General features: G+C 37.9%; 1 protein-coding gene across 3 annotated transcripts in view; it reads right to left on the bottom strand.

Moving 5' to 3' along the window:
- LOC127424835 (RNA polymerase II subunit A C-terminal domain phosphatase-like) overlaps window positions 1-19,125 on the bottom strand; it is a 167,302-nt gene that overhangs the window by 77,393 nt on the left and 70,784 nt on the right. The window contains exon 12 of one of the 3 annotated variants that reach the window (XM_051670295.1): window positions 8,786-10,172. The exons of the other annotated variants lie outside the window; for them this stretch is intronic. Coding sequence (XP_051526255.1) covers window positions 10,167-10,172 — 6 coding nt within the window. The 3' untranslated portion in view covers window positions 8,786-10,166. Of the gene's footprint in view, window positions 1-8,785; window positions 10,173-19,125 lie in introns of those variants that run through there. 3 annotated transcript variants of the gene reach the window in all.

Raw genomic sequence — 19,125 nt, 5'->3', positions numbered from 1 at the left:
CACAAATCCATTACACCAAATAAGAATAGTTTCCAATAAATCATAAAACCAGTGAGCTGTTATAACAGGTTTAAACAATGGTGCTCTAAAACACCTGAGAAGCAAAAAAATCTATAAGTCTATTATTTTTATTATACAATTATCATCAGCTATAATTATGCGCTGCTGTCCTATATGGCTCTGTAATGTCACAGCATAATGTAATACATCGTACAGTTGCAAAAATGGCTGGTGTTCTTGACAACTTAAGTGCAGAGTCTAGAGGGGGCAGGTTTTATAGACTTATTTACATAAAACGATGCTTAATTATACAAAAGTGCATATTTCAGGAGGAAATCATGATTATGGATAGAGACCTTTAACACAAAGCCTCCAGACTTAATTGATGCTGCATTTATTATTGGATCCATTCTAGGTTTGAGGTTCAATCCATGAATATAATCCAACTGAGGTTGTTTTGCATTATGCAAATTTAAAAAGTAATGAAAAATAGTGCACTACTGATCGCATAATGCAGAAAAACCCTCTCCTATAATTCTGTATAGTTTTCCATTGCTAATAGCAATTTCTCATTTGGAGCTAAGTAAATGTACTCCCCCAGGGCTTTAACTTTGAACATTTACTCATGGCAGAGTTTTTTCTTTTTTTTTTTGGGGAAAACAGCAGAGTTGAAAATGAAGTTGAGATAAAGATCAGACAACAAGAATAAGATGGTGTTCTAATTTTCTTCAACTTGTCAGCACTTAACAGTGGTGCTAGCAGTGATTTAGGCGAGTCCTAATAAGAGCTGGGGTGTGAAATGTGCAATGAAGGTGATAACACAGTGTTACAACAGCAGGGCTTGACATTAAGCATTGTCATGTGCTTGTCCTTTGGACAAGAAAATTGGTCATTCCATTTTCTAAGTAAATATGTACTTGTCCGGAGAGAAAAAAAAAGGACTTGAGTAATAGTTACATGCTCGTGTAACATATCAACGTTTCTGTTGTATGTTTTCAAAAATTATGAAAGATGCCCAACCTAATAGTACGCAATCAACATGATTCTCTGCGACAGAAATGTAAACTGCGCTGGGTAGGGTAGGAGGCTATTGTCAAATGGTAGTTATGTTATGTTCAGTAGTCAAATAAAGAAAAGCCTCCATCACCACCATTTACAGCAGGGGTGCTCACAGTTCTATAGAATGAGATCTACTTTTTCATTATGTTATTGCAGCAAGTTCTACCCTATATATATGTGTGTGTGTGTGTGTATATATATATATATATATATATATATAGTGCATTTAGAAAGTACTCTTCATTTTTTCACATTTTGTTATGTTGCAGCCTTATGCTAAAATGCTTTAAATTATTTTTTCCCACATCAATCTACACTCCATACCCCATAATAACAAAGCAAAAATCAGATTTGTGTTACATTTGCACATTTATTAAAAAGACTAAAATTGATGTGAAAAATAAATAAATAATTCAAAGCATTTTAGCATAAGGCTCCAACATAAAATGTGAATAAATTGAAGGGGTCTGAATACTTTCTGAATGCACTGTACATAAAAAATTCAGTAGTCTGTAGGGAAATTTGATGATTCTTGATACCAGCTTCAATACCACAACAAATAATAACACTAACTGCTTTTTATGTAAGAATTGTTTCAAGTTCTCAAGTAATTATTCAAGACTAGTAAAGAGTAGAGATGAGCATGAGTACTCGAGTACTCTGGTACTTGGACGTGGCAGCAATGATCGATCATGAAAACGACGATCGATAAGTGATCACGCATGATGTGAAAATTCGAAATCCAGTGACAATTACCTGAAAACAAACGTGTCAAAGAGGGAGCTTATTTTAAATTTTGAGATTGATTACATTGTGGTTTTGAGGGGTACATTGATTGTCAGAGACGTCTCATAGCAACCAAACTGATACAACACTGCAATGCTATCTTTACGATAATCAAAAGAGAGTGTAATTAAACGTGTTTTGAACCCTGTCTCTGCCAAACCTTTGCTAAACACATTTTATTATCATATAATGCAAGAACTTTGACTCGTTAATGGACATTATTTAATAAAAGTGAATGTTTGTCACTGACTATAAACCTCCCTATCCTGGGTGAAGTAACACGCACCTGCATTTCGACAAAATGGGAGTTGAAGATTTCTGCATGAGTTTCCAAGATAGATGTCCAATATAAAGTGTCATTCCGTTGCCCTTTCCCCAGCTGAAAGGTGGAAATTCAGATTCTGAGTTGAATGGAACGCTTCATGAATCACAGCAGTAACAATACAGAGCATCGCGGCTTTCCTCACAAGAGCAAACATTTGGGGACACACACACACACACCAGGCGCGTGTAGCAGTGGACTCAATGTGCTGAAGCAATGCATATACAGCAGGCGAGTGTTTCAAACACTTTGACAGAGCGCAGCTAAATGAAACACAATGCAGCTTCTTCAAAACTGAACTTCAACTTAACACGCATATTAAAAACACGATGGTTATGGCGTCTCCTGTTATTTGAAAACAGACGGTTCAGACGGTCACTAAAAAAACTTGTGCATGCTTACTAAGATTACTACGGTAACCTGAAGAAAGAACAGACAGACAGACATTCTTTCTGAGCTGGGCAGTGATTCTTCACATAATGATAAAATATGATGCATTATATTTTGAATCTTTTGTACATTTTGTAACATTATTTTATAACAGCCTATAATAATGAATAGACGATACACTGGAACAACAAGGCACAATGCAGCAGCCATAGATGTTTGTCAGACATGTTATGAACATGTAATCGCCCCTCGAGTACTCGACAAGTAATTAGTCTGAGTACTCGAGTAGACAAAATGACCAAAATGCCCATCCCTAGTAAAGAGTCAGTTATAAAAATAACAATGATTGGAAATAAAAATAAAAAATAAATTACAAAAATACAAATTGAGAAAACAGACAAACTGCTTAAAATGTTTTTAACACCAGCATCAAGTATTCACGTAAACATTCAGAGTGAAATGCGACACAAAACTACTACTGGTCTTTACTGTAAGATTATCTTACAGTTTTACATAACTTTATTATGTAAAGTTATCCAGCCAAGAGCAGTGAGTGGTTTTCTTGTTATGGGTGTTTGATTAATATTAACGACACACAGCAGAAGGTCTATTAATTAAATTTACACTTATAAGACATTTTGATACAAATCCGCTTTTACCCCCACTGTTTACATTCACTTTAGACATTACTCACTGTGCTTATATGAATCCCTCACCAAGGTGGGCATTTTGCCAGAATTTTGAAATGTATTTGACTGCTCAGTCATGTATCTGCATTACCACAATATCTCAAAAATTAATTTTTCCGTTACTGAAATTTTAATCTGGCTATTAAACCGGTCAGGCAAGCAAAATTCTCTTTCACTTGCCCCTTCAAATATTAATTTGTCACGGACAAGCTGAACGGCAATCAATGCATTCTCACAAACACACAGTCAATCAGACTATTAATCTGCAATGCATTTAACTTCAATCTGTTTAACACAAAAGAAGACATTTTAAAGAACGTTACATAAAACAAATGTGAATCAGGATGGACACTATCAAGCCCCATAAATTCTCCACTGTAAAACAGAACAAAAATCATATGGGCAACTTTTATGTTTTTTTAGTTATGGTACTATGTTTTGGAGTTTGACTGTCACTGGTCACTGTTAAGACTGCACGGACGAATCAGCTGCGGCTCAACTATAGACTTAAGCAACAGTTAAATGGGAAAATAACCTGTATCTTTATTTTCAACGGAAATCAACTGGTATAAACTTTTACATATTTAGGGGCCAAGCACCAGAGGTGCTGTGGCACCTATTGTATCCATTGGTATTATTATTATTTTTCCTCCCCAGTGGTAGTCTACGGCACCCCACAGAACCGTACATAGAAAAATTATTAAATTTGTCACACTGATAGGGGTAGGCATGAATAGTCCCCATAGCAAATTTGGGACCTCTAGGACAAATTCTATAGCGCCACCACCAGTTCAAAAACGCACTTTCTTTTGCACGTATCTTCTGAACCATTTGTCGTAGAGATACGATTCTTTTTTTTGTCTGATTACTCTCCCACTGATGATTCAAATGGACCCATCATGGCCCATTACATGGCTGCCATCTTTGATTATGATGTTTACAGTTTAAAAGTTTCATGCCCTTCAAACTTAGTCTGATTTGCCCAAACAATGGCTCAAAATAATCTCCAGACCGAGCTGCACAGAAACAATACAGAATTTTTGTATAAAAGTTATGACATTGCAAAGTTAACAAGGTTGACATAAAACAGAAAGTAAGGCTGTATCTCTGCAACCCTTTGTCCTATCGATACGAAACGTTCTATGCTTCATAAGGACCATAATCTGAGGGCACATGCACAGTTTGGTGACAGCGCCACCTATGGATCAAGAAATGTTAAATTGCCATTTTGCCCATAACTTTTGAACCATATGTCCTAAATTCAAGAGCTTGGTGTCTCTGGATTCCTTGTCCTGCCTCTCTGACATACTGAATTTTATAAAAAAGTTATATATATTTTAAAAGCATTGTTGCATTTAAAAGAAAATTGGTATGCATCATCAACATACATTTTTTATGTATCATTGCTTCCTTAGTCTACGTCTTCAGAAAATGGTGGAGAGAAATTGCTAAAATGTTTTTTTTTTTTTTAGTAAATGTAAAACTTGTGGCAGTGTGGTGCAGTGGCCAGTGTGCCATACCTGTGTACCATGGAGATCGAAAGTGTACCGTTTCAAGACCCGCTCAGGGCAACTTGTAAAACTGAGAATTTGCAATGTACATCAAATCCACTCTATGCTTTCTTTCAGTTGTGTTTGATATCAGCCATATCATCTCTCTGTCATTTGGAATTTTAATATAAAGTTATGTTTTGAACGCTTTGTCGAATTTTAAAGAAAATTGTTATGCGACTTTGACATCATGTGTGAGGGTACCTCAGCTGTTTGGAGACAGTGGCACATAGTGGTCAAAATGCTACATCAATTTAAACAAAACTTGTTGTGCATCATTGCTCCCTTTTATATAGCAACATTTTTTTTAAAACAGCGCAAACGTGCATAAAAACAAGTTCAATGTGAACAGCCCCTAACTCATCAGTTTGCATGTGTCTGTGAGTGATGTGCAAAACAAGCTAGGTAGGCATATTTATTTTTTTATTAATTGCAAACCCAAAACCGAAGTCATATTTGGAAAACTGATCCAAACCTGGCCCGAAACGCATCGGTTTGCCTGGCGAATTGCAGACCTCTACCACTCAGGTTCAGTGTAGACAGGGTGTTAGGAAAAGAGACATGCTGCCTAACATTTCCTTTTGTGTTCCCAGAAAGAAAGAAGGGCCACATCCACACCAATACATTTTTGATTAAAAACACATTTATTTTGCTACATTCACATATCTAATCCACACTGAAATTATATCAAATATAGAGATATTTGAAAGCACGCTCAGGAAACAAAACAGAGTTTCCACCGTAACGTGTGTGGCCAAAGAGTGGAAGTGGCCAAAAGTCATACGAGTTTGGAACAAACTGAGGGTGAGTAAATGAAGACTGAAATGAAGACTTGAGGGTGAGTAAATGAAGACTGAATTTCATATTTGGGTGGACCATACCTTTAAAATCAAGCCAAGTGCACATAGGTTCCATTATTTTCTTTCAGAGAGGACTAATCAATTCAATGGGCTTGTTTACATAAGCACCAATAAGCTGATAACAACCGAAAACCAGGTTATTAAAAAAAATCTGACATCGCGAGAAAACTGCTTTAATATGAATTTTGAAATCATCTGGTAATTCTCTGCTTTTGACGTCAAAAAGGAACAGAGTCTTGCGCACATTGGATAAGCCAGCAAGAATGCTAAGATGTGCAACATGAAATCGGAGCAACAGGCAAAAATCTACCTGTGCTGATCAGTTTATGCTAAAGCCGTTTTGTCCCATGACCCTACCCTGATAAAGGAAAACTTTGTTTAAGGTGTTTACATGCCCCTACATGTTGTCACTTATTATGCATAATTGGTGTGAGAATGTGCATTTAAACGAGCTCAATGAATGCTACCACAAAAACAGGAACTGGAACAATCTGTTTTATTGCAACCGTAGCCTAATCTCCAACATATCTGTACACAAGTGGAATACCTGGGGTAAAACCATACATGAATTTGACACAGTAATTAGGGCTGCTCAGTTATGGCAAAATTCATAATCACGATTATTTTGGTCAATACTGAGATCACGATTATTTAACATGATTATTCATTGACTTTGGAAACACCATGCATTTATTGAACTTTAAAAAAATACTTGTCTTTTTAACAGTGGAATTCCTTGAACTTGAAATGTAAACTGCACTGGGAAGGGGAGGAGGCTACTGTCATATGATAATTATATTATGTTACGTATGGTAGTCAGATAAATGAAAGCCTCCATCGCAATCATTATCAGCAGGGATGCTCACACTTCTATGGAATGAGATCTACTTTTACATCATATTATTGCAACAATAAAGGCTATACATCATCACAATACCAAAATTTCAGTAGTCTGTCGTGAAATTTGACGATTCTCAATTCCAGCTTCAAAACCACAACAAATAATAACACTAACTAATATGTTAATTATGGAAGAATGGTTTCAAGTTCTTAAGTAATTATTCAAGACTAGTAAACAGTCAGTAATAAAATAACAATAAAAAAATGAATAGAAATAGAAAAATAATAGAACAAAAAATTAAAAATTAAGAAAATTCAGTGCTTTTTTTAACAGCTTTAAACATTTTTAACAGCAGTTTCAAGTATTCAAGTAAATATTCAGAATGAAATGCATCATAAAACTACTACTGGTCTTCACTGTATGATTATAACACATTAATACTTTTTAAAGCTACTAAAGTTACCCAGTCAAGAGCAGTGAGTGTTTTCTCGTTTTCTTGTTCTGGTTGTTTGATTATTATAATGATACACTAGACAGCAGCAGGTCTATTAGCTTACATTTATAATTACAAGTCTGACGTTTTAATCTGCTTTTTTCTCCACTGTTTACATTCACTTTAGACATCACTCTGTGTTTACATGAATACCTCACCAAGACGGGCATTTTGGCGGAATTTTTAAATGTATTTGACCGTTCAGGAGCGCATTAGCGTGGGCATTTTCTGTACACACGCGCATGTTCAGCACACACACATACAATCAATCAAACAGGGCGCAGCTGTTCCTAGAGCACTAGTGAATTATAAAATTACGTGTTCTTAATTACTTTTAACAGCAGAATAAGAATATTAACTTTCTAATGAGTGGCACAGGCCTAGGCTATCAAGCGCTAATGTCGAGCCCTGACTAAATATTGTATTCAACATTCTCCGATAACAATTTTTCTTCTGCAGTATAGCTCCTAAAGTAAATGTACGTTGTTTTAAAGGAGTTTAAGATATTATTTTGGAAAACAAGCCAAAACACACCAATCAAAAATGTATTTTGTTGCAGTGTATAATGGGCTAAGACTACACTCTCTCACCTTTCTATTTACTTCAATCCATCTTTAACTCACAAAAAACAAATTTTCTCTTCTTAATAGGGCTGCGTATCGCCGATTTTTTTCATGATAAGATACACACAGTGAACGTGACACATATATTATTATTCACTAGGTCGCGGATCATCACGTTATAATCTAGCTGCAGCAAATGCACGTGAGTGATGAGAGTCCCCACGCCAGAGTGTGCATCAGCCGGGAAAAGATTCAACCTCTTCCCCGGTCACTTCACGCAACTTATAGACGCGGCACTGACCGCACAGAGAAATGCCAGTTTATTTTGATAACCCGCTTCCTTATTATTTGAACTTTAATAAAGAATGCTTTAAAGATATAACGGTGGAGTGTTTCCTTATGAAACGGAATGCAGCACAATAATCGTTTTATTGTGATTATCTTGTTTTCATAATCGTTGGAAGACGAAATCGTAATTGAAAATAAAATTTGATTAATCGCCCAGCCCTAACAGTAATGTACATCCAAATCTGTCAGGGCAGAAACTATAATAAACATCGCTAAAGCACCACTGTGACGAGGAGGAGGGCGTGGCCGGGCCGTAAGGATGGACGCCTGCTGCTGAATCATCCCAATCAGCTGGGAGAGGGATAAAGAGGACCCGGAGGCACCAGTTCAAGAGAGAGATGCACACGGAGTTGTGTGTGCGCATCAGTGTTTGTGTTGTGTCTGATTAAAAGTATTTGTGATTGTTCATCCGGTTCCCGCCGCCTCCTTTCCAATAAGCAAGAGACCTTTCTGTTACACTGGTGCCGAAACCCGGGACTTTGGAGGAGGACCACACTGTCCTGGACACCTCGCTGCTGGCTCAAGAACGCGATGCCGTGGATACACGATCTGGTGGTACTGGAGCGGTTTGTCAGCGGGCTGCCTTCCGCAAGAATGCAGGAGTACGCTGCCGACCATCAGGGGGTGGAGGAGCCTGCTGCCGACCACCATGAGGCGGCGACCAAGTGATGGCTGAGCAAGTCCAGCGCCATTGCCCGGCGTTTTGTTTTAGCAATCACAAAGACTTTTAATCAGACACAACACAAACACTGACGCACACACACAAATCTGTGTGCATCTCTCTCTCTCGAACTGGCGTCTCCGGCTTCTCTTTATCTTCTGGCTGATTGGGATAATTCAGCACCTGGCGTCCATCCTTATGGCCCGGCCATGCCGCCATCCTCATCACAACCACAAATAAAAATCTTCTAGTTCGGTCACAGGAAACAACTAAACCAATAAAATCAGCCAAGTGCATACAGCTTTTGTTGTTAACAGAATGATGGTATGATGAGTGGAAGTCTGTATCCAACGGGATCTCCACAACTCTGCCTCCCACTGAGCAAACATCACAACACATCCAATACCATATTGCCCTGGACATATCTCTTCTCCCCACACGGCATGACAACATTAAGCCATAAAGAGCTAGTCATTCAAAACTGCAGGCCAATAAATCTTTGAACACAGTACATTTGGTCTCATCTCATATGGGACTTAACATTTAAGCGATCACCTTTGTGGTATACTGAGAGACGTCAACATTCCCATCAAACAGTGTTGCATTATTTCACGCTGCTATACAAGATAGTTAACCATCTGGACGAGAAATGTCACGTAGGCCATATGCACTTTTACGATCTTGCAGTCCTAAAATGCTCTTTGGCACAACCACATTGTGATTTCAGCTTACAATGCAAGGCATAATGCACAGATCTGATCTTTTGACCATATCCGTTTTTTTTCCCGGCTGTTTACATTCCCTTAAGACATAACTGACTGGGTTTACATTTATTACTCCCCAGGACGATCTAGGCTGTCAGTCAGCATATGTCACAGCACTATTTAGCATTGTTCTAGTAGTAATCCTAATAAATAATAAACATGAACTGCAAATGAACATGCCATTGTTCTTAGAAATACCAATAAACATCGCAAGAACTGCCTACAATTAATTCTTCAAAGCAGGATGAGCAAATGATGACAGAATTTTAGAAGCAACAACTCACCTTGGAGCCCAAATAATTGAGCTGCATACTTACCAAAACAGTAATCAATTAACTAAATTGGAGAAGATGACTCATAAGGACAAGACGATTTACACATAAGAATTCCCATGCTAGCATATATTGCAAACCTGAGTGCTATGAAGTGATGATTTCACAACTAACTGAGCCCGGTGTCTCTTGTCACTTATAAAGGCAATTAATAATACTGGTTAAGAATTTATTTCAAAAAGGCGCTTACATGTTCCATAGAGTGTATATCTATTTAGAATTTTCCTGTAAGTAAAATATGGTTACAGATAAACTAAAATGCTTGTTCTTCTACCGCACATGAAATTTAACACAATAATTATTATTGATGCCCTCCTCATTATGGTAAAGTGTGCACACAATCAGCCTCAAGTGTATCGTAAAACTTTCTGATAGACATACAGGGCTTTCACCCATTTCTAGATTGACTTATGCTAATTTCTTATGAAGTTTAAAATGTCTCCTCGCTGCAAAGACATGCTTGACATTTCACAATTGCTTGACATCTTGTATCTCCAGAATAACGTTGTTATACCTGCACAGATGTACATAAAAATCTTGTTTCAGTGGATTGTCATAAATGCAAGAAAAATCAGATACAAGTGTTTAGATGCAGTTCAGATGTCCAGATAATGGATATGTATCTAATTTTAAACCACATATGGAAGTGGCTCAGATTGGAATGCAAAAAAAAAAAATATCCTCATAAGTGTTTTTGCTGTTTACATGCATGCAACAAGATCCGATTTGTGCTAGATAGCTAGCATTTAAAAAAAAAAATTATCGGAATTGACACTGTAAATGCGGCCTTTGAGGCTGTGGCTCACTGGTGACATTTCCATGCTGAATTTTGTACCTGACTATGATAATCGCCACACTTAGCCAAGGTATTTGCTTTTTTCTCATCCACAGCTTGACGAACATTTGAGAATGACAAAGACATTTAGGCTGCAGACCTAATAGAAGCAGCATGACATTTGAAAACACGTTATCACCCTGCCTCATTTATATGTCCTGAAAAATTAAAGTGCCGGAGCATAGGTACAATTTCTCCTTTAATGGTAATGTTTCAGGAGCAACCCAACTGTGAGTAGCCTGCTATTAATACAGAATAACACAAGTAAAAACCTTTACAATCTTAGATAAACATTTAAGTAAACCAATCAAACCAGGTTACAAGCCTTAATCTGCTAGTAGTGAAAAATAAATGTATGAGCCCTAATGTTTACATTATACCCACTATACAGGACACTCAGTACATTAACATGCACTTTAAAAGGTTGATTTCAGTGGGACAAAAACAATACTTTGTCTTTTTAAAATGTTTCTAGTCAGACTTCAAAAGAAGACAAATTATTGTTTTGACCTGGATAATGAAATTGTAGCTCAGATTTGTCCAGGATGGACAAAACTGGCCTCAGCGTTTTGTACATGCTACAAAAGACAGAGATAACACGCAATTGAAAAAACATTTTTTTAAACTGCCGTATTTTACATTCTTCCTTCAAATATTTGATTATACATTGTCATGTATCGTTGGAGAGACAGATGATGACTTTAGCTCGAGTATGCAAAAACCTGCCATAGATCGATTATAACTGTGTAGAGAGCTGCCTATCAAGAAAGCAATATAAGGCAGTAAGCTGCCTTCTAAGAAAGCTTGGCCAAAAATTTAAGGAAGCAATCACAAAACTTAATAATAAATAAAAAAAATCAACTGTTTTACCCAAATACATGTGTGCTTAGCAACATGCTAACACCAAACTCTATTAGAACGATTTATGAATAGAGTCTCTGTGTGCTTCCCATTAATGTGTCCTGCGCGGTTGTTGTCTATGAAGTCATCTATCACTTGTAAGGTTCCATTTCAGTTAGCATACAAACTCAAGCCATAGTCATAATACACTTCAGGCTCTATTAGCTTCCATTCAAATGCATCCGAATGCGGTAGACCTGAAACACAAGCTCATTATATCAAACATCATATTCTATACATTGCGGTGTTCTGAATAATTTTGCATGCTCAAATCCTAGTGTGGCCATGGCTTTAGAAGACTGCTGCCTATGTTGGCAGTCAACAGCAAGTTTGCACACTACGTATTGAAAGAGAGATTTAAAACAGAATAGTTGTTAAAATGAGCTACTATGAAGCAAACTAAAAATGTTACTAGCGAGCCATAGCCTTTAACTAGAAACCATTTGACCTTCACCCATCCTTTAGTCCAGCAGGCCCCAGGAGACTGCAGTCCATTCAGACCCTCTGCCTCTGCTCACACTCTTCTGAGCTTAACGTTCAGACATAGAAAATGTCACATTAGCACAAAATGCCTTAGGTGCCCATATAAACAAAAAATCTCAACATTTCACTCGCCTTGCTGATAGCTTGATGACATATTGATATATATTATATTTTATATTTACATTTATGCATTTGGCAGACGCTTTTATCCAAAGTGACTTACAGTGCCCTTATTACAGGGACAATCCCCCTGGAGCAACCTGGAGTTAAGTGCCTTGCTCAAGGACACAATGGTGGTGGCTGTGGGAATTGAACCAACAACCTCTGGCTTACCAGTTCAGTGCTTTAGTCCACTATGCCACCACCACCCCTACTGCTCTACTGCTCTACTGCTACAGTGACTTATGGCTTCAGCTATGTGTTATTTCATTTTCACCCACCCTCACACTGTTTCAAACCTGTATGACATCCTTTCTTCTGCAGAACACAAAATATGTTTTGAAGAATGTTCACGCTGCTCTTTTTCAGTCACAGAAAGCATATACCAGTAGTTCCCAGGGGCTGTCGTTCTCCAAAATAGACAAATAATGTACTATAAAAGTGGTCTATAGAACTTGTGCAGTATATTTCAAGTGTTCTGAAGCCATATGAAAACTGAGGAACAGCTGTTATTTGCTTAAAATCTTACTTTTTGCCACATCTCTCAAATCTCTTTTGTTTGCATATTCGAAATTTAGAGCCCCAACACGTGATGCCATTGATTCTCATTGTGTCATAACTGCACACGGCACACTATGTATAAATATGCGTAAGTACAAATTCTAAAAGATATAAGATCTGTTAAATCTAGATTTAAGATTTTTGTTTATATTACATTACAACTTCTGCTGATTAAATTGGATGTTGATGTGTAATAATGCATTATACTCTTTAAGGTGTAACTATGAAAAGGTTAAGTATTATTTATTCAAACTCTAGTTACAGGATGAGCAAATGATGACAGAATTTTAGTAGCGACAACTCACCTTGGAGCCCAAATAATTGAGCTGCATACTTAGCAATACAGTAATCAATTAACTAAATTGGAGAAGATGACTCACAAGGACAAGATGATTTACACATAAGAACCCCCCCCCGAAATAAAACATATATTAAGGGGGAAAAAGAGGATGCATGGAACATTTAGTAAAATTGCAAATTACCTTTTCTCAAATTAGTGTTCCTCATGGAAGATTTCTCGGCACAAAGCATTTACTGTGAGTCAGCACCGCCACACTTTCCAATGAGAGAGATCACTGCTGACCTCTTATATGGGATATGGATGTCAACAATTAACATAATTAATCTCAATGGAGTCTCTGGTTGAGTGGATGCCACCGCTGTTTATTTGCACACTTACATGAGAAGATGAATAATGACTGTGCGGGAGAGCGGAAAGGGATGGAGAGCGATGTCGCAATCCTAAAACCATTAAAATATTCTCAGAGTGATCTTGTGGGCAACAATTAACATTCAATTTCACTGAGGTCAACATGTCAGTCAGCAAAGGTTTCAACATTTAAAATCTTTTTCAGTTCTTTTCAGAACCTGTAATTATGTGGGTGATGGAAAGCTATTTTGCCTTGAATTAAAGGGAAGCATTACTGCTAAACACGTCAGCCAGCACTCCAGCTGAGTTCAACAAGTTCCTATTTACTGCAAGCAGCCTTGCAAAAAAATAAATTAAAAAAAGATCCTCTCAGGTATGAAAGGGTGAGGCAGAGTTCAACAATAATGATGGACCGAGTGTTTCGGGAAGGTTAACGGAACCATCTCTTGCCCTATCTGGCCATCTCTTCTGTGTCACCGCATCTTACGTTCACTGGGCCTGAATCATATAGCACATGCAAAACAAGAGCGATTTTTTTCTGTGTAAATTGTAAATAAATGTTCGGTACACAGTCCTACATACAATGAATTAAGAAAAAGCCCTGCACACATACCATACAAATCTTTATTATATTATGTTTTGGTCAAAGACCTTTTTCAGAAGTTCCCAAGATTCTTCCAGTTGCAAAGTGGGTATCTTACATTCATTTCAGTTGTATCTGTTATGGTTACCAGTTGGGAATTACCTGAGAGGTTTCATCAATGATTCTGGTGATGCGCTCAACTACCACTGTGTTTACTTAAGTAAAATTTTGCGATTTGAACACACATAATTTAAAATAAATCCCTCTACTTCTGGTCCGCATAGATGTTGAAAGCTTCCTATTCGCATTGCCTATCAAGTCTGATGCCTTCCTTATATGCTGTTTTCATGGGCGTGGATTATGATAATTGTGAATCAGCATGCATGCATGCACACCCTATTTATGAATGTTTGGAATTCACTACCATGTTAACTAACAAACCTAAGGTGTATGTGGCGTTTGTGAATCTGGCGGAAAGTTTCAGGGAAGGTCCATATTACGTGCAAATTACTTTCAGTTTACACATATATTTACGAAAGTTTCCTGAATGAGGCCCATTGATTTAAAATGTGTTTTTAAGCCTTGCCAACTTAAACATTTGAATTTCTGTAATGTACTGCACATTGTTATGAATTCTACCAGTTTAAATGTCACCAAGGTACCATTACTCCCAATTTACACATATATTTAAGAAAGTTTCATGAATGAGCTCCATTGATTTTAAATGAGTTTTAAGCCTTGCCAACTTGTACATTCGTATTTATTTTATGTATTGCACGTTGTTATGAATTCTGCCAATTTAAATGTCACCAAGGTAACATTATCCAGCGACTATAAATGAGGTTTTATTGAATTTCTGAGAATTATAAACAACTAAGTTATTTTTTTGTATCAAATGCAATTGTTTTCTAACAAAAGTGTGTTTCTAACAATAGTTTTTTTGGTAAGGAAAACGTAATGTTGAATGAAAAATTTAAAATATATATTAGGGGTGAAAAGATCCATCAATCTGGATCGATGCATCGATCAAATAACCAATGATGCGATGTCATCGATGCAACATGTTAACATCACTGTATATATTTTTAAGATGCATCTTCATTTTGAGACTCTAATGCCAGCCATGTCTGTATGCATTTCCGCCTTATGAATATGATATTCATCTCACTTCTCATGTGGGACACGGATGTGTGCACGCATCAACCAGCCTCCCTCGAAATGTGCAATTAAATCAGGTTTCCCTCTATATTGTGTTCCCTCATATGAATTCTACATGAGAATTTTCTATTTTAATGCACTATGGAGCAATTCGAACATTTCAAATGACTGGACAGCTCAGACATTCTGAACAGCACTGACAAAGGGAAAACACCTGCCCTGCCCCAACATCAATTACAAGTCTTTTCAAATCTTTACATCAACACCCTTACTACCATTTATCACAGTAAAATGTACAACACAACTGTGGAAGTTGTAGCTAAGAAAAAAACACAAATAGCACATACTCGGAGAGTCGCGTGGCGCCATGCGAGGGTCGGACGTGTGAACGGCGAGCTCTGCGCACGTTGCTAGTTTTATTACTATTTGTGTCATAAACCGGTGAGATTCGATACACCCTGATTCTTAAATGTTCTAGGAAGACAATATGTCAAATAATTTTAAATCCTCGGGCTCTGGAGATATTAAGAGACACTTACGTGCTCAAGCTGAAGCCCCTGAACAACAAGCCGAAAGCCCGGGACTCCATTCAGCCAGTGCGGTGGAAGAGATTCAGCATCGACTGTTGAACATGACGGCGATGCTGATGAAGGTCGTTGCAGACTTGGAGGATCTTGCTGTAATACGTTGATCGATCATGGCCATGGAGACTAAATTCGCTGAGATGGTTACAAGAATGTCGGATGTTGAGAAACGGATCGATTATCTGGAGTCATCGGAGAGGGAATTAGCTGCTAATCCACTAGCGACCAAGGTGGATTTGCAACACATCTGGGAAAAACTTGAGGATATGGAGAATCGTAATCGACAAAACAACGTCCGAATTGTTGGAATTCCGAGATATGGTAAAATTTCTAGACGGGCTCCTTCCGAGTCTGCTCAACTTAACAGGCAAATAAACTGGAAATCGAGCGAGCTCACAGGGTTCCGGCTAGGAGATCCGCTGAGGGAGACAGGCCCCAATCAATTCTGGCCAAATTTCTGAGATCATCCGATAAAGATCTTGTGTTATGCGAGGCGAGGAGTAAAGGAAGGCTTTCTTGGAAGAACCACATCATTTTCTTGTTCCCAGACTTTGCGAATTTGACAAGAGAGAAACGTGATCGATTCAAGGAATGCAAGAAACTCTTACATCAACGGAAGGTCGCTTTTGCACTGATGTTTCCGGCCAAACTGAGAATAGATGCTAAGGATGGCTGTAGAGAATTTACATGCCCAGAGCAAGCACTGTCATTCATAAAGACAATGGAGTAATTTTATGTTGCTGCCTAGTGGGCTGAACATAAACTTGACTGTCCGAGGAAGTTGGGCGCCTTTATTGTTTCTTTTTGTGCTGGTTCCGTCTAGCGGCTGGAGATTGTTTTGTGTAGTATAATTTTTTCGGGACAGTTTGTGGTTGAATCTGCAAGTCTTTCGTGCTTATGCCTCCTGTGGCCTGGAGTTTGTTTTGTGGAATATCTCTTGCAAGACATTGGAGTGAAATTTTTGTGCAGGTTCCGCTAGCGGCTGAAGCTTGTTTTGTGGAGGAACACATCTTCGGGACAGTTATGTGGAAGAATCTACAAGTTTTTTGTGTTTATTCCGCTTATTGGCTGGAATAACAAAGATATTGTCAAAAATTCTGGCCAGCCGATTAAGTTATGACATCTGTTATACATATAGATTAGGTGGAGTTTATTCGGGGCCGCAGCTCTTCTGATAACATTAGGCATTTCATCAATATCATGTGGTCAGTGGCAAATGATCAGTCTCCGGTCGCTGCCATCTCACTTGATGCCGAAAATGCTTTTGATATGGTAGAATGGGATTATCTTTTTAAGTCTTTGGAAATATACGGGATCGGGAAAACTTTTATTGGATGGATTAAATTACTTTACAGACACCCAGTAGAGGGAGTACTAACAAATGGATTAATTTCAGATTATTTTATTCTGAATAGGGGCACCCGGCAGGGTTGCCATCTTTCCCCATTATTGTTCTGTCTTGCCCTGGAACCATTAGCAGCCACGATAAGGAGGATGATTTTCCAGGGGTGGTGGCAGGAGGTATGGTGCATAAGCTTTTGCTTTATACAGATGACATTTTATTATTTGTCTCCAGCCCTACTAGATATATGCCTTGCCTCCACAGAATTTTTCATTCCTTTTCTAAGTTCTCTGGATATAGTCAATTGGTCTAAATCCGAAGCTTTGGCTCTGACAGCGTACTGCCCAGTAACGGCTTTTCAGCCGGGCGCCTTCCGGTGGCTCAAACAGGGCATTAAGTATTTGGGCATTTTATTCCCAGCAAATCTGTCTGATTTAGATAGAGTTAATTTTGACCTCTTAATAAAAAGGTTTTCGAGCGATATGGGCAGGTGAGCTTCATTAAATATATCTATGATTGGGAAGGTTAATGTTATTAAAATTATTCCAAAATTTAACTACTTGTTACAATCACTCCCTGTAGATGTCCCCCTCTCTTATTTCAAGCAATTTGATAGTATAGCGAAGTCCTTCATTTGGATTGATAAGCATCCCAGATTACATTTTAATAAATTACATAGGCTGATTGACAAAGGTGGGCTAGGCCTACACAAGTTTTTGTTGTTATTATGCATTCAGTCTCAGATATTTGGCTCATTGGTCGCTTCCACCTGAGAGAGCCCCTCCCTGGTTTTGTATTGAACAGGAAGTTCTTGCCCCTATTTTGCCATTACAAAGCCTTTCTGTCAAACTAACCGGAGAAGTTAAGTCACACCCTGTTATCTCGCATTTGCATGCGGTATGGACAAAAGTGTCCAGGGTGTTTAATTCGGACATTTATTTAAATGTTGCCTCGAGCATAAGGCTGAACTCTAAATTATGTATTGAAAGGTCCCCTTTCTGCTGTTCAGAGTGAACTGTGAGGGGGTTACTACACTCGGTGACCTATATGAGAGTGGAGTGTTGAGATCTTTTGAAAATATGGTTCAACACTTTGAGATTCCCAGATCTCAGTTCTATAGGTATTTACAGCTGCGTCACCTGCTCTGTACTATTTTTGGGATAGTACATTAGAACATTATTTGCTTCACCTGTAAGTGGACATAATGTTTTGGCTCATCAGTGTATATATAACATCAGGGATGGAAACTTAGAGGTGAAAAAGGTTAGAAAGACATAGCAGGTGTTCCAGATGTATATTTTCAGTTGATTTTTTTGTTGTATTTAAAGCTTTTTGTAAGTGTTTAAGCTTATTTCAAGTGATTTTAATAAGGAAAATGTAGAAAATTTTACCAAACAATTTTGGAAAATTAGCTTACAAAAAGGAGACTTTAGCTGAAAGGTGAATAGTTTGTATCCCTATAAAGTATAAATGTTTTTGACATGCATAGAAAAATATGTTGCTAAATGAAATTTGGCAGGGCATAAGTAGAAATCTGAGCCACTAGCCTGACGGGCATGTCAAAAGTCCTCACCTCTGAGCCCTGGTGAACCACACTTTTTTTTGAATACCTATTTACCTTCAACCAACCTCAGATTTCACCTATATTAAAGCCAGTCTCTCTCCACATGCTAAGAATCTATTCTGTTCCATTCAGGAGGTTTTGTGAACAAAAGACTAACCCCCTTGATATTCCAATTCGCAAAGTCCCTGAATAGCAACACTAGTCACGTTGGTTTCCTGCACCTCTAATGAGGTGTCATTTTTAGTGAGTGCGGGGAGCTATTCACCAAAAACACTCTTAGACTGATAGAGCAATGGGGAATAAATTTAGCAGCGGCAAATGGTACTCTAAGAAAAGAAAGTAAGGGAAAGAAAAATCTGCTTGGGTATGGCTACAGAACCAGACAAATTAGTTTCTAGATTGGGCTGATTGTACCCGCACTGTGGGATCTCTCTTTTATGGGATTTCCATGTCTGGATGTTTTACAGGTTTACTGTCCAAATAAAGTCTTTAAATAGATGGTTGGTGTAGACCAGGAGCTTGTTAAAATCTGATGCTCCCAGTCATTTTAATATTAGATGCCCTGTCTGTCACAATGGATGCTTCCAGTAAACAGACAAATCACACTTTATGATGCAACACAACTTTTTAAAAGAATAACGTATCTTTT

Source organism: Myxocyprinus asiaticus, chromosome 34 (assembly GCF_019703515.2).
Source record: "Myxocyprinus asiaticus isolate MX2 ecotype Aquarium Trade chromosome 34, UBuf_Myxa_2, whole genome shotgun sequence".
Lineage (NCBI taxonomy): Eukaryota > Metazoa > Chordata > Actinopteri > Cypriniformes > Catostomidae > Myxocyprinus > Myxocyprinus asiaticus.
Note: the sequence above shows the minus strand (reverse complement) of the source record. Positions and strands in the feature narration are given on the sequence as shown.